This window comes from Ptiloglossa arizonensis, chromosome 5 (assembly GCF_051014685.1).
Source record: "Ptiloglossa arizonensis isolate GNS036 chromosome 5, iyPtiAriz1_principal, whole genome shotgun sequence".
NCBI lineage: Eukaryota > Metazoa > Arthropoda > Insecta > Hymenoptera > Colletidae > Ptiloglossa > Ptiloglossa arizonensis.
Window position 1 is genome coordinate 836,408 of NC_135052.1, and position 16,080 is coordinate 852,487.

General features: G+C 41.1%; 2 protein-coding genes across 7 annotated transcripts in view; one reads left to right on the forward strand and one right to left on the reverse strand.

Annotated features, from left to right (window-relative positions):
* Positions 1–16,080, reverse strand: part of LOC143147294 (uncharacterized) — a 60,272-nt gene that overhangs the window by 28,184 nt on the left and 16,008 nt on the right. The window contains exons 1-2 of one of the 6 annotated variants that reach the window (XM_076312415.1): positions 13,506–15,383; positions 13,098–13,164 (exon numbers count right to left, since the gene is read on the reverse strand). The exons of 1 other annotated variant lie outside the window; for it this stretch is intronic. In XM_076312415.1, the coding sequence (XP_076168530.1) occupies positions 13,098–13,100 (3 nt within the window). In that variant the 5' untranslated portion in view covers positions 13,101–13,164; positions 13,506–15,383. Of the gene's footprint in view, positions 1–1,239; positions 1,762–13,097; positions 15,384–16,080 lie in introns of those variants that run through there. 4 more of the 6 variants (XM_076312412.1, XM_076312414.1, XM_076312411.1 and 1 more) reach the window with 4 other exon arrangements.
* LOC143147297 (uncharacterized) lies at positions 13,648–14,499 on the forward strand. Its single transcript, XM_076312422.1, has 2 exons — positions 13,648–14,326; positions 14,400–14,499. Exon 1 carries the CDS (start codon positions 13,673–13,675, stop codon positions 14,090–14,092), a length of 420 nt encoding a protein of 139 aa, XP_076168537.1. The 5' UTR covers positions 13,648–13,672; the 3' UTR covers positions 14,093–14,326; positions 14,400–14,499.

Sequence of the window (16,080 nt, forward strand, 5' to 3'; positions counted from 1 at the left end):
TACGAGGAGACTTCTCGGATCTTGATCGACCCCACCCATTGATGCATTATTCATACCTTGTTCCGCTTTCTTCGATCATGAACTTTAGATTAATTTAACCGCGATCTGCACCTGGCTGAACTTCGCATTCCGTGTTCGGAATTATTCGAAATGGTTTCTTAACCGTTGCTCGAGATTTTCCATTGAGCAAACGAAACGATAAACGGCATTGCTATCGTGTAAAGGCAATTTTATGAACGAAATAGACGAACTTCTCTCGCACCGTGAACATCGTTTAGAGACGTTCTTTATATAGTTCCGTACAATGGCGTAAGCACAAACAGGACAGAGATTGTGGAACGAGGGTGCAGATGCCGAAAGAATTTTTACAGTTCGATACGTTTGGGAGACGTTACTTGTAAACATTCTAAGAAACCGGTGTTCCACATTTTCGAGTTACTTTTGCGCGTGAAATTGTCCCATTTTTTGCAGAACGGCCTGTACGGACAAACACTACTATTGAAATGAAATTAACAGGGACGAATACCCGATATTTTAATCTATGAAAATGTGATTCGAGTGAAACAACGAATGAAATTTCGTTTAATTTTTTCTTCAGTAGAGAGACCAGGGGAGAAGTTTATTTACCTTTTTCTATGCGAAACTCGATTCTTTTTAAAAGGTATTGAGCGAATTTCTAAACATTTTTACAAACAACGCATTTATATCGGAAAATCAAAAAATCTACAAGATCGTCCATGGACCGATTTTGCTTCAAATCGTATCGGATCTTAAGAAGAGAAAATCGAGTTCGAATATAAAATTTTATGAAAATCCATCCAGCCGTTTAGACACAATTGTCGATAACAAACATTCACACGTGCATACGTACGAGCGTAATATTGCAAAAAATAAAACCTGACGAGGATAGTCTTAAAACATGTTTTTCCGCGCGGAAAAAAAAGGTTTTTCGTAATTTTTCTTCGTTACAATACGTAATTTCCTTCCTAATTGGTCGTAATGTAAAAACAAGAGAGAGACAGAGACAGAGGAACTTATTAATACACGAATAAATTACGATCGCGAGATACCACGATGTCGTTTTGTTTCAATTACACATGTCGTTCGCGCGATTATTTATGATCCAATTTCGTATTCAAATATCTCGAGCCGTATAAATCGGTCGCGATTGAGAAACAAGCGAATCGGATGAAACGATCGACGAGAATCGATCACCGTGAGTGTCTGTCTTTTACTTACGATCGATTCGGGAGCGCAGTCAACGCACCGGATGCAGGTCGCCTCGATCGTGCAACAGTGCATTAACTGGATAATTTCAAAGTCCCGCGAACCGTTAAAACGCATCGCGTCGCGTGACGTAGCCGCCGTGAAAAGGCTCGCGTGGCGTACACGCGCACGTGTGTCTATGCATATGTGCATTACGTGTGTGCAGAGTACATTCAATCGCGTCGACAAAAGTACGCACGGAACGGCGCTCCTGTTGTCATACATTCGTGGATTGACGTCACGATGACACTTGTTTGCTTCGGCAGCAGTGTCCACACGAATCGATAGCGATAAACAGCGAATCGGTCTGAAAATAACCGACGACGATTTCTCAATGAAAAAACAACAGCGGACCGGTGTCTCGATACGTGTTTCACGCCCCCGCGTCGAAATTCTCGAGCCACCATTTTTGCTTGTATTTTCGATTAGACTCGGGGAGCGGGAGCGAGGAGCGATAGACGGTGGATTGAAATATTTCATGTACGATAATCGATAGGTGGTGAGTGCTGGAATGAAATATTTCCAATATGATAGTCGATAGACGGTGGGTGTGTATTGAAACATTTCAAATATGATAATTCGATAGATGCTGGGTGTGCATTGAAATATTTCAAATGTGATTGTTGAGAGATGGCGAGTGTGTGTTGAAGTATTTCAAATATGATAGTTGAGAGACGGTGGGTGTGTGTTGAAATATTTCAAATATGAGAGTTGATAGATGTTAAATAACAGTTTGAAATAATTCAAATATGATAATCGATAGACGGTGGATCGAAGTATTTCAAATATGATACTTAACAGACGACGAATTTAAATATTTCAAATATGTCTGCTATGGCCTACACTCAGTCTCGGTTCAAGCTTCATGTCTAATACTTCGAGGCTGGCACGAGGCTACCGATTTCGACCTGCGATTAGACCCGTTCAACCTATTCTGCCAAGACGCGATAACACCTACAATACCGAATGTAAGTATTGGCACAGAACGATTCCTGGAATAAAACTAGTGAAAAAAATTTCAAACGTTCCAAATATTTAATTTCCAAAAAAGTAGTGTAACTTTTTAAACAGTCCATGATTTTATGATTTGAAAGAATTAAATTCGTGTCTTTTTACACACATACCATTTTGAACAAAATATTGTAAACCGATGCAACAGTTTGGGACAGTATTGTAAATTGATGAAATATACCGAAATAATCAAAAAGCGTTTGATATCATCAAAACCCTGCTTTATTGCGCAATATTAGCTGAATCCCTCGTGTATTTTTGTACTGATCACAGACAACATGGCTTTACAACATGGCTTAATCATAAAGTACAAAACAAGATGAAAGAAAGTTCCTTATCGAGTTTACAAAGTTATACAGAAACTTGCTCGTGCTGTGGAAAGTTAAGAACGAAGATTATACGAACCGCGATAAAAAGGATACTACACGACCATTTTTTCGATAAAATACCGTCAAAATAATAAGTAGAAGACATTATGCAAGATCAATTACTCCCTGAATGTTCGTAGGGAATCGAGGGAACAAATTGAAAATATTCACTCAATAATATCGAGTCGTCTATGCGAAACATCCATTTCAGTGTTTCAATCATATTGATTATGCTTGGGCAACTTAACACTCGAAATGAAGGAGAATCGACTCGTATTCTAAATCGAACTATTCCACATACACATAAATTTTTAAATAACAATTATCCCTCGAATCGAATAAACATCACTTTTATTTGAAGTAAATTTTATCCATCTCTATCGAGAAAAGCTGAATAACAATGGACTAGAATTAATATTAACGAATGGTAAGATTGAAGATAGAATATAGATTATGAAGACTGATAGAAAAACGAACATTTTGACCCAGACCTTCCCTGGCGTCGTTCAATGTATGTATTGTATATATCACGAGGAAAAAGAAAAAAACGATCTCGGATTGAGGGGACTGAGCAGTAAAAAGATCGTAAAATTGTGGATTTGGCAGTCGACAAGGTCGAGCGGTGATTTAAAAAGTTTAAAGATTCGAATCGCCTTGAAACAAATACAGTATGTCCACAACATATAGTATACAATTTCCGATCGAAACATCAAAAAGTTTTCAGGTACTTTTCTTTCTGAGAAAAAGAAAAGCAGTTCTCTTTTTTCAATGTAAAGCGATACTTTGCCAACAGTTTCGATTTTAATAATTGTCTTCTCGTTTCTTTTTTCATAAGTTCTGAATACTTTACATTTTGTGTAAACACGTCCACAACGCTCGTAATGCTCAATTCAGTGAACGTATATACACGTCCACAGCACTCGTAGCGCTCAATTCGGTATACGTATATAATCGTTTACAACGCTCGTAACGCTCAATTTGATAGACGTATTTAATCGTTTACAACGTTCCTAGCGCTCAATTCGATAGACGTGTATAATCGTCCACAACATTCGTAATGCTCAATTTAATAAACGTATATTCACGTCTACAGCGCTCGTAGCGCTCAATTCGATAGACGTGTATAATCATTTACAAGGCTCATAGCGTTGAATTCGATAGCCGTGTATAATCGTTTACAACGTTCCTAGCGCTCAATTCGATAGACGTGTATAATCGTCCACAACGTTCGTAATGCTCAATTTAATAAACGTAGATACACGTCCACAGCGCTCGTAGTGCTCAATTCGATAGACGTGTATAATGGTCCACAACATTCGTAATGCTCAATTTAATAAACGTATATACACGTCCGCAGCGCTCGTAGCGCTCAATTCGATAGACGTGTATAATCGTTTACAACGCTCATAGCGTTGAATTCGATAGCCGTGTATAATCGTCTACAACGTTCCTAGCGCTCAATTCGATATATGTGTATAATCGTCCACAACGCTCGTAATGCTCAATTCAATAAACGAATATACACGTCCACAATGCTCGCAGCGCTCAATTCGATAGACGCGTATAATCGTTTACAACGCTCATAGCGTTTAATTCGATAGCCGTGTATAATCGTCCACAACGTTCCTAGCGCTCAATTCGATAGACGTGTATAATCGTCCACAACGTTCCTAGCGCTCAATTCGATAGACGTGTATAATCGTCCACAACGCTCGTAATGCTCAATTCAATAAATGAATATACACGTCCACAACGCTCATAGCGTTCAATTCGATAGCCGTGTATAATCGTCCACAACGTTCCTAGCGCTCAATTCGATAGACGTGTATAATCGTCCACAGCGCTCGTAGAGCTCAATTCGATACACGTACACGATTATACACGCTCGTGGCATCGAAAATGATAAAGTGACATGCGTGTAAATAAAATGTGAACAGCGCCCGGGCATTTCTCATCGCTAAATCTGACCACAATGTCCGACCCGATACGCTTGCGTGGCGTTTCTTCTTTTCATCGCGGATCACGGATTCCTCCCTCCTACGTTTTCTCCGTGGCTTTACGTCGCGAGCTTTTTCGAACGCGCCCAACGATTTTACGTCGATCGATTCGATACAACGAGATCTCGAAGGCGCGACGCACGCGTCAGTTTGCTCAATCTGTTTTCGACCCGGACGAGACGAGACTGTCAATAATCTTGGATTTCCGCGGCTGGTGGTTCGTGCTCCAATCCACTTCGAAAACACGACTTCGGGAGTGTCCAAGGTTAAGAACGACAAATCGATTCGCGGGCGTCGGGACGTCGCACGAGGGAATCATCCTCTCCGTTTCTGTCTGCGATAACGGACGGCCCACAGAACGATACCGTTTAAAGAATGGCCGTGTACGAGGTTGGAGAATCGCCCGCGACCTCGTCGACCAGTTCGCTTAATCTCGACCGTCCCTGCGAATCGAGAAAGCTACGAATCACGCGAGTAACGGAGTCGCTCAATAAATTCCCGGTCGTTGATCGCGTGAACCACGTTGGAAGGTCGACGCATACAAGATGAACCGGGGGGTCGGCAAATAACAGCCACGGGCAGAGATGACACGCGAGAACGATGATCAAGCCCGCGGGCAAACCGCCCCCCATAACACGGGCATTGCGTCACGGAGCGCTGAACATCGTGGAATCTTCAAGAATTTTTTCTGAGAAAACGAGTCGAGCTATAAATATAAAACTTTGCAGGTACATTTGTACACGGTTCAAGTAGCTGTATGAATTTTTATATATCTGTATATACTATATAATATTACCAAGACATGCTATCTTGTCGCGTCGATGCGATCCCATTGGTTACAGTTGTCAGAGGTACAACGGAAAAAGAAACGATAAATTATAATTCATCTTTAATTAACTAATTATAAATTTGGTTCAAGAAAAATCCCAAGAATTAGCCGTCAGGATAATATCCTCCCTAAGAATGACGTTTAATTTTTAGTCGATGCTACATGTCCACTGCATTTGTAATAATATTAACCATTTTCCAACCATATACGAATAAACTTGATCGAATACATCGATTGAATATTTAAAGTAATCTGTCACGCGTAATGTGACACGCTACAGTTCACACTTCATTCGTTTATACGAATATAAAATAATTATCGTTGTCATCCATGCGTGACGTCGATCTCTCACGAGAATCGGTGCGTCACACATTATGTGACGTGTGGTGGCGAACGCGTTAAACAAATTTCATGACAGAATCGCACGAAATGTTTGTTTCGATATTTATAGAGCGGTATTAATGCGACACGCTCGTATCCGTTCGATTGTGTATCAACGCGAAACACTTAGCACTACTGCGAGCAGCTATAAAGAATGTTTACAACGCGAGAGAAATCCGTATTTTCGCCCATAAATTGTGTCTCCGCGATAAGGATGTCATTGGTCGTTAGTTTACGCTCTCTCGAAACCCTGACCAATGGAAAAAAAATCTCTTAAGAAAATTCGATTCGTTAACTCCGACCACCATGCGAGAAACGTTCTCTCGAGTGCACTCGTCGTTCTTAACGAGCATTCGCATCCGACTTTAATTACGAGAACATTGACTTTGAACTTCGATAAAGCGCCACGATGTCTCCTTGGAGAATTCAATACACCTCGTTGATTTCCCAAGAGTCTTATACGCGCGTACACACCGCGCGTTATTTATAAAAAATTCTCACAAATTCCGTTCACCGTGTTCGACACGAGTACACGGATAATTGTCTTTCTTTTTATAAACTCTCAAGCCCGTGTATCCCATTCCCGGAAAAAGTTAACCAATCCGTGGGTTAAACGAAACCTTCTCCGTTCTGTGAATCGACGTAATTGTTTCTCAACTTCTCGCACACGAGTTTCTGTTTCTACAATTGGCATCGTACGATGTTTGAATACAACTTAACGCTTCCCGGACGAACGACGTATTTACGACAGCGTGCTTTTACCGGCGTATGTCTTACCGGTATATGTCTAGACTACAGTTTACGACGTTTTCGTGAAAAAGGAAAAAAAAAAAAAGAAAGAAAAAACGTATCAGACGTGTGTATACTGTATCGGTAAGGAGCGGAAAAAAATCGAAGGACACGCTCGTATTCTGTTGATCGTGTGCGATACTCCTGAACGAAGTTACGTATGTAAAAATAGATTGCACATTCAGTGCGCGGTTAGCACGATAGATATGTGTATTAGGTGAAAAACAAAAGGCTAGAAAGCTATTTGTGTACGTTTCATTTACGACTGTTTCTTAGGTCTCTAGACAGACTTCCACGTGAAAATGCGTATTATGGACCGTTGGCTATCATTTTATTCGAACAACGAACGAGAAATGCGTCGTTAGTTTTATTCGTCGTTAACGAGTCACACAAACGAACGAGCGAATGTTCGTTATCGAGATAATCTTCCGTACGGGCGAAAACATTCGTTTTGACGAATTACGTACTCGTTGGTGGAATACCGGTAACCATACGTTGAAAGGTAAACTTTCGGGTCTGCTCGAAACGTTTCAAAGAGGAACGGTGGTTTAATTTGTCGGTAACGAGTAACGCAAACGTACAACCAAATGTTCGTTATCGAGATAATCTTTCGTTCGGGCGAAAACATTCGTTTTGACGAATTACGTACTCGTTGGTGGAATACCGGTAATCGAAAAACGTAAACAGTATCGACGATGATTCGGTACATTTTATCGAGGGGTAAACGCGACCTTTTAACGAGGGATTCTCCAATATGGAAAAATCAAGATTTCGTTCAATCGTGTTGCAAAATTCAAACTGTTCGTGAAAGTTATACCGCGAAAAACAAATCTACTCTTATCGAGTACAAACACGTTGAAACGTACAGTTTCGGGTTAGCTCGAAACGCTTCAAAGAGGAACGGTAGCGAATTTTCGTATCTTCGATCCGAACACGTGTTAACTGTTCGAAGAGGGCGAGAAGAGTCTAATAAAAATTTGTATAATTCTCGTATTTGCCTTCGCGAGAGTACCGGCGATCAATTTCTTTTTATCGCGTGTAATTAAAAATAGTCCGAATATGGACGCGTTTGGAATTATTTTCGACAAGCCAACCTCGCCAATCAATTTTGATAATACACTCGCGAAGATACAATGAGAAATATAAACAATTTAATCTACATCAATGAGCAAGGCTAACCCGACAAGTCGTCGGTCGTTCGAGTCGAAAAACGTAAACAGCATCGACGATGATTCGGTACATTTTTTCGAGGGGGAAACGCGACCTTTTAACGAGGGATTCTCCAATATGGAAAAATCAAGATTTCGTTTAATCGCGTCGCAAAATTCAAACTGTCAGTGTAAGTGGGCCGTACAACGAAAATCTACCCGTACCAAGTTAAGAAGAAAATTTACATATTTATGATTACGATCATAAATCCGGGATACGAATTTGAGCAATTATTTAGATTGGAAAGGTGCCTCGAAAATGATTTAAAATCTCGTTCTGTGTAATATATTTCGAAATCATCGAGATCGATTACGCGAGGATTATCGAGATTAGGGAAACACCCCCAATAATGCTTTAAAATCTCATTATCCGTAATATATTTTCAAATCATCGAAATCGACGAGCTGTCTCGATAATTGAAATAATTACCCACGCTTCTCCTCTGTGGTTTATTATTTCGTTTCAGAGGCACGTACTTCGATTTATAATGTAGAAACGAACGAGGCGACGGTCTATCGGTGACGCGATTATTTCTCCGAAGCGTTCCCGCGATAAACGAGTCCCATCTGACCTCATACATCCGTGCGCGCGTGCCCTTTATCTGTAGATTGCTGTTTGCAAAGGGACACTGTTGCAAAATACACCGGTACGTTAATATTTGTGCTCCAACGTATTGATCTGCGCCACCCACGCGATAGATAAGACGCGTAGAATCAAGTTGGAAACGGTGTTTTGTACGTTTTGCGACTTTATCTTGTTGCTCTCCGAATCGTAAATATCTGCGGCGAATAATATGTTATTATGACATTGCCATTAACCCTTTCGTACCCGTTTTTCTCTTTTTTCGCCTCGCGCGGTATAATTGAATAGATGTTTACAAATATTATTTCTATCACATTTAATTATCGGTATCCCTTCGTGCAATTCGATCGCGTATGGTTACAGTTTGCTTGTTTTTTTTGCGGGGTAAACTGTTACCATTCGTGTAACGTTACAATTTATATTGTTACTTTAATCGTGTTTTTCTTTACAACAGAATTCACGAACCAGAAATTCCGTTATCTGATAAAAATTAAATACTATTTATACGAACAGTTTAGAGAACTATCGATCGTTTATCGCTAAGAATTTTCGATTGGTTAAATCGTAAACATGTTTTATAAAAATCACTGACTCCGACGCAGTTAATGTTCTATAATTTGTTCGTACCAATCGGTTGTTACAATTTGAGTTAGGTACCGTTCAAAAATCGTTTCTCCGGGTCGTAGGTTCCCTTTGTTGATACAGTAATTCCCGCTTTTAAGAAACAAAATGGCCACTTTGCTAGAAAGCGGGGTAAGTAGTCGTTTTTCTTTCGAATCGATCCCACTCTCGACACGGGTCAATGAATGACTCTTTTTGTTGGACTCGCATGGGCGTGTATATCACGAAGATGAAGTAAACGATCCTGACCAATCAGATTCGCGTTCATTCAGATGAATAGAATACACTCAAGTGCACTCGACAAATTTTTCAAAGACACGATTGACTTTGACAATAATACTTTCTCACCGTAACTTCGATAGCGACGACAAACCGTGCATGCAAAATCGTATTAGGTTGTTCGGAAAGTAATTTCGTTTTTTTTTTTTGGTGAAAATGAAACACGATTTTTTCGAGTGTATAAACATTTAATTAAATTATATATTCTTCATTTTGGAAAATGAAATCACTTTCCGAGCGATCCAATATTATATTTTCTGGGTTATTGTTTACCTCGTAACGATAAAATCAAATCGCGTGGATGAATGTAACGGTTGGGTGGATAATGTTGGTCAAGAGAAAACGAATAAATAACTTCCAAGGCAATAATCGTTACTTTCTAGGAAGAAAGCTTAATACTAAATAACAAAATAGTTAAACTTTGACACCCAAATAAACCGCTGAAATCGTATCCGAACCATAAGAACAATTATTTGTTCCCATTATCAAGTTCGTCGCTTGTTGGCCAACAACTCGATAGAAACGAAATATTAAAATTTGATTTAATTACACCCATAACCGGTAAATTCGAACAATTTACAAACAAAGACAGAATATTTTATTCTCCGTTTACGAATGTAATAAACCATTCCAAGATGTCGGAAGCCCAAGCCGGAAAATTGTCGCATTAACCGAAGAAAAATATACAAATCGAGGCTCAATTATCTCGAATAGATCGTTTTATTTCACTCTTTTCGAAACGAGAAAAAAACACGTCGCTTACGATCTGATATCTTAACGAACCGTTTGTTATTTACTTGTATACTTATTTATTTTTTTTTTTTTTTTGTTTTTGCCATAAGCCACGTAAGCCGAGAGAATTGCGCAACGTGGTGCACTTTGGCCCAAGTGCCGATAAAATTCCATTCTCGATTTCGCGCGACCGGCAGCAAACAACGAGGTGCGATGAAAAATCAAGTCCGTTGAATTCTCCCGCCAATTAGCGAATTCTCGTGCGCTCGATGTCCGCAATCACGAACACACGAGTGGAAAACACCGTGCGTGCTAGTGACCGCGGTAACGAAGTCAAGGTCCTCTCGAATAACTGCAACTTGTGCTACGGAATTACAACAACGATCGCGAGCCGTTCCTGTAAACAAGTTTCATACTCATGCCCTGGTCACGTGGTTGTCCCCTACGCGACGTACGTATCTACGTTGCGCGCATAGCTCGTTTTTGCCCACACGGTTGCCAGGAACGGCGAAAACACGAGCGGTTCTCGCTTCGTGCACGGTGATAAACAAACGAAAATCACGGCGGCGTGGCACAATGGTTCCACGCAACCTCGCCAAACGCGACGCCTGGTATACGTGGGGTGTATTTCCGATCGTTCGCGAAAAGTAGCGTCCTTGACTTCCACCGGACCGCCGCGTCGCTAATTTCAAGTGTGTAAATAAAATTAGAAAGATTATTGCGAAGCACCGCGACACTTGACTTATTCTAAACTCGTCCCCGGTGTACGCAATTTCCCCGTGCGTTGTTCTTACCGCGAGTAAACGAGCAAACGACACGGTGCGCGGACAGTCGGTTTCGAGATGAATCATTTTCCCCGGATTCAAGACACGAGCGGTTACTATGGATGCTCCGGTGCGACGATACTCGATTTTCCGGCTAATATTTCGCCCTTGGATTCCAAACGCGATATTATTAAATAACAATATCAACCCTTCACGGTCGTATGTCTGCTCTCGGCCACCACGGCAAGGAAGCATACCAATCTCGTACTTTATTCAATTATGTATCAGTTTACACTTTCTCCGAACGAACCTGAATGTCTAAAGAATCTGTTCACGAACCAACACGGTGCTCCTAAGAGATAACGGAATCCAGTAAAGAGGAAAGGCTTAATGGAAAACTGCATATATTGGGGCACTACGAAGATGTAAAAAGTAAAGATCGTTCTATATGTTTAAAGGGAAAGATTAAGGACGGAAGACACCAAACTAATTATCGCTGCGATACGTGTACTCGAAAAACAAGATTGGGTATTGGAGACTGTTTTGAGAGATACCGCACGATGGAGAATTATAAAATTTAATTTTTACATAAAAACGTTACGTTAAAACACACTGTTGTACGAATATACATCCAAAGATCGCGAAACAATCGATAAATCTTGTTTACTCTTCGTAATCTTACGTGTCGTCTGTCACTGATTTTTCAAGGGAAATTAATCACGACACCCATGTTCAAATTTAATACGACCGCAAAGGGTTAAATAACAATATCAAGCAACGTTAAACTGTAGATACAATAGTAACGAAACTTGGTAAATTAAACGTGTGGAATAATGGAATAGTTAAACACGAGAAAAAAGATAAATAGAACGTTTATTTAAATATTATAGTAGAAGGTAACACAGTCGTGCGGCAGGACATGGCGATGAACGACTGACGTAACGGTCACGTTAGGACACCGACCGAAAAATACCAAAGTCGGTAACAACCCCCTCCCCCGTGCCTTGACTTCTCAAGGGCTGCATCGGTCCAAGTCGTTGTATTCCAACAAAACGTATTTTGTTTACGCGTGCGAGTTCCACGTTATTGAACTCGCGAATACCTAGGCTACTCAGCCTGTAACTTCATCGACCGATGATCGCCAACTAAATGTATCCAACCCCTAAGTAACCGACCAAGAGGGTTTCACTTTAAAGAACAAATCTCCTCGTCGTGATCGAGACATCGACGGTTACAGAGAATCCTACGATCTCAGGACCCCAATGCCTTCAGTAGTCGCGAAGATGTTTACCAATGAGTCATTTTTCCTGCTGGAATTTAACGCAATTCCATCGGACGCATGACTCTTACTCAAACGGAAAGAATTAACCAGTTACGATGACGACACGTTCTTCTTAGTCGTCGATGTTAATAATACTGTTGACCACCGAGAAGAATGGCGTGATTCTTTCTCCGAATCGAGAGAAGAAGTCACGGTTAACACCGTAACCGGTGATTTGCTGCTCGATCGAAACAAATTAATGGGTCTCGTTGCCGAGACGGAGACATCTTTCTCAAAGGTCACCGATATTATTAACGTTATCACGTTCGAATCATCGAGAACGAGCACGATGGATCCTTGAATACAGCTTCCAATTGTTCGAAGATTCACTCTCGTGTCATAGTTTTCGCAGTTGCGTTAGTGTACGATAAGTTTTAAAGCAGTCGTCTATACACGGTCGAACGTCACGCTTTTCACAATCAACATCTCGAGTCTTTCTTTTCGCTGTTTGATTTTTTCCCCATCGGACGAATTTTTCGAATAAAATCTCGTTCCGTCGAACGAGTTATTACACGGATACGTATCACTGGTTCTTTGCTTGGTATTTGTTTCACAAAACTCGAGGAATGTTTCTTCCGTTAACGTAATTCTAAATTGCGATTTTCTTACGGATATTCCTACACATTACAGCGATAAATAACAAAACTGTTCGACGCTGCATTCGGTAATCTCCGAAATAATAATTTTACCAAAATGCGATATTTTATGTATTATCGCGTACGTATCGCGCATGTATATCCTCACGAGCTGAGTTCCCATTACGAAATCGTTGTTTATACGGGATAGCCACCGAGAGACTAAATATTCTCGTTCTTTATCGAATTTCGAGCAACGTTTCTCCTCTCGAGAACGTCAACCGACAAATTAACCCGATCTCTCGGTAACTAAATTGTCTCGCATTCCGTAAGATTTTCAATTCTCGTTAAATTTGCGAGAAAAACTATTTACCATCGTTGATTTCTTGAAAACGAACAAGTTACGACTTCTTATACCCTTCGATCTTTCAATGGCCACCCTGTATAAACAAAGAAACATTAGATCCTTATGCGAACCCCGGGCGACTCTGGAAACAGAGGTGGTCGGTAAAGGGTTGAGAAGCCACGGTTAACGAGCTTCCCGGGGTATCGTTGACTCGCGAGAAGAATGTCGCCGAGTCCCATTGATCCTTTCTCTGAATCGAACGAAGAGAGCCTTCCAGGGCGGTCACCTTGCCTGGCGCCAGAGCTAGACTTTTTACTCACGCGGAAAGAATTAATGAAACACCAGCGGCATTCTTCTCCGGCGCGTAACGTGCGCCGCCACTCTATTCACGAGAGCGGTGGTTACGAGATTCGTTTCACGATCTCACCGAATTACCATCGTAGCAGGACCAGAACCGTGTCACGCCGCGTAAATTGAGATGCGCGCGCACACGCGTGGCCGTTCGCGGGGTGTCAAGGCCAATCAGCGCTGCGCACGATTCTCGCGGTGCAGGTGGGTGGGTGTCATCGACCTGCATTGTACGTGCGACCGCGGCGCGTGGAATGTCGTTCGCGTCGCGCATCGGGTTGTGTTGCCGTCGACGTCTCGGTGCTGCGTTAGTATCGTCGCACGATCGAGGAGCCAGCGACCACGTCGCCGAACGAGGTAAACGTCCGTTCCACGCGCTGCGTGCACGATTATGGCGAATCGACCGCACTCGAAACCGGTGTGACGCAATCGCCCGGCCAGAAGAAATATTTGGCACACGACGTGGAAACAACCTCTGCGCACGGCGTCGCACCGACGCGGAGCGGCAACGGAATAGATACAAAGAGCGCGCGTCGTCGCGCCGCGCCACCGCGACTGCACGCGCCGAGACATTTGCGTCGAAGAGATCGGTGGAACGAAGGCCGTGGACGTCTCTCTCCCGGCGCGGCGGTGACGCTCGCGCTGGCCAACGAATGTCCATCCGGGGACAGTGATAACTATTAAAATTTATACAGAGCGATTTCAAGTGGATTGTTTTCGAAAGGTGGCATTTTTTGATATTTCGTTTCAAAAGACGCTTGCCTCTGGATATCTTTTCTAAAATGGAGAACGCAATCTTTGTTCGTAACGTCTTGTAATCGAAGGGTCGAGGCTCACGAGGGAACGCGAGTCTATCGGAGCGGTAATAACCGCAAACACAGCACTTTGAAACGCACCGTTTTCGAAGGGTGGCAATTTTTGATATTTCTTTTTAAAAGAAATTTTTCTTTCTTGGAAATTTTAAACAAGTTACTTTTGTAGATTTTTCTAAAATGGAGAACGCAATCCTTGTTTGTAACCTCTTATAATCGAAGGGTTGAGGCTCACGAGGGAACGCGAGTCCATCGAAGCGACGATAACCGTAAATAGAACAGTTTGAGACGCACCGTTTTCGAAGGGTGGCAATTTTTGATATTTTTTTTTAAAATACGATTACTTTTGTAGATTTTTCTAAAGTACAGGACACGATTCTTATTTGTGACGTCTTATAATCTAAGAAGAAAAGAACACGGAAGAACGAAAGTTCACCCAAGTACAGTGATAACCGACAAAAGTCTAGATAGAACGAATATTTTTGTACATTTCTCGGATTTTTTTTCCAAGGTAAATCGGAATATTCTAAAATAAAGGTTACGACCCCTATATAGGGCGTCTTACGATCCAAGCAGAGAGTGGTATGCGTAAAATTCTAAATAAAAAGGTTAAGATTCTTGTTTTTCCTTTCTTCTCTTTAAAAGACCGTTACTTCTGAATACTTTCCTAAAATGGAAGACTTGTTCTCCATAGAGGGCACCTTGCGATCCAAGGGGTACTCAAACAAAAATTGTTAACGTAGAAAAATATGAACAACTTAATCGTCACTTTTATTTTCAATATTTTTTATAATTTAAGTCTCAGTCACACAAGCATAAATAATACGAGTGGCTCCGATATAAAGAGTAGTTTCTCCCTTAAAGTTAGAAACTTTTTCGTAATTCTCGAATCAATAGAGGGATAAATTGTTATACAATTCCACGTGATTGTATTTCACCCTCTTGTAATGAATTACGCAACTAACGTTTGGTCCAAACTGTTTCAATTGACAACGAGGAATACGAAACTCGTTACCTTCTCGGTTCCTCTCCTTCGATTTTTCGATCGATCGTTTTCGAACGAAGAAGCCCTTAGGACACGATTAATCTCGTCTCGATGTATCGGGTTGTTCGGAGAGTCATTTCGTTTTTTTTTTTTTTTTTTTTTTTTTTTTTTTTTTTTTTTTTTTTTTTGGTGAAAATGAAACACGATTTCTTTTAGAGCGTATGAACATTTTATTGAATTATATATTCTCCGTTTTGGAGAACGAAATGACTTTCGATACTTAATCACGATCGAGCTTGAAACCGAGTGCCAAACGACGACTACTATATTATCGCGAACGAGAGAAAAATGTTACGGTCGCGGTAATTTAACGATCGTCGTCTTGCGGCTGGTCGCCTCGTGTTAACGAATAATTACGGCGTGCGTCCGTGCCAACTATAGTAACGACGCGTGGCTATAAAAAGTTGCGTATTTCTTCGGCGTGGTTGTAATCAGCCAGCGAAAACGTGCGCGTTGTCCCTGACACGCGAGCCGACGATCAACGACGAAAAGTGGCGTCGCGTTCGCATTAATCTTTGATCGGACTGAATACGAAGACGAACGAATGTGAAAGAACACGAACGCGAACAAACAACAACGAAAACGAACATTTCCGGCGTTACAAGAGTACAGTTACGCTTTTTTCATTTTTTTTTTTCTTTTTATTAAACGTGGAAGTAAGTAACCGACGTATAATTGCATTCGTTTATTTCTTACAAAATGTGAAATTAACTGAGAAAAGTAGTTACCTTAGTTTATTCTTTATTAAACGTAAAAGTAACTAACTAATTTATAATTGCATTCGTTTATTTCTGACAAAATGTGG

What these genes read in the sequence shown, in the direction of transcription:
- LOC143147297 (XM_076312422.1), top strand. Translation starts at nt 13,673, where the DNA reads ATGTCGTTCGCGTCGCGCATCGGGTTGTGTTGCCGTCGACGTCTCGGT.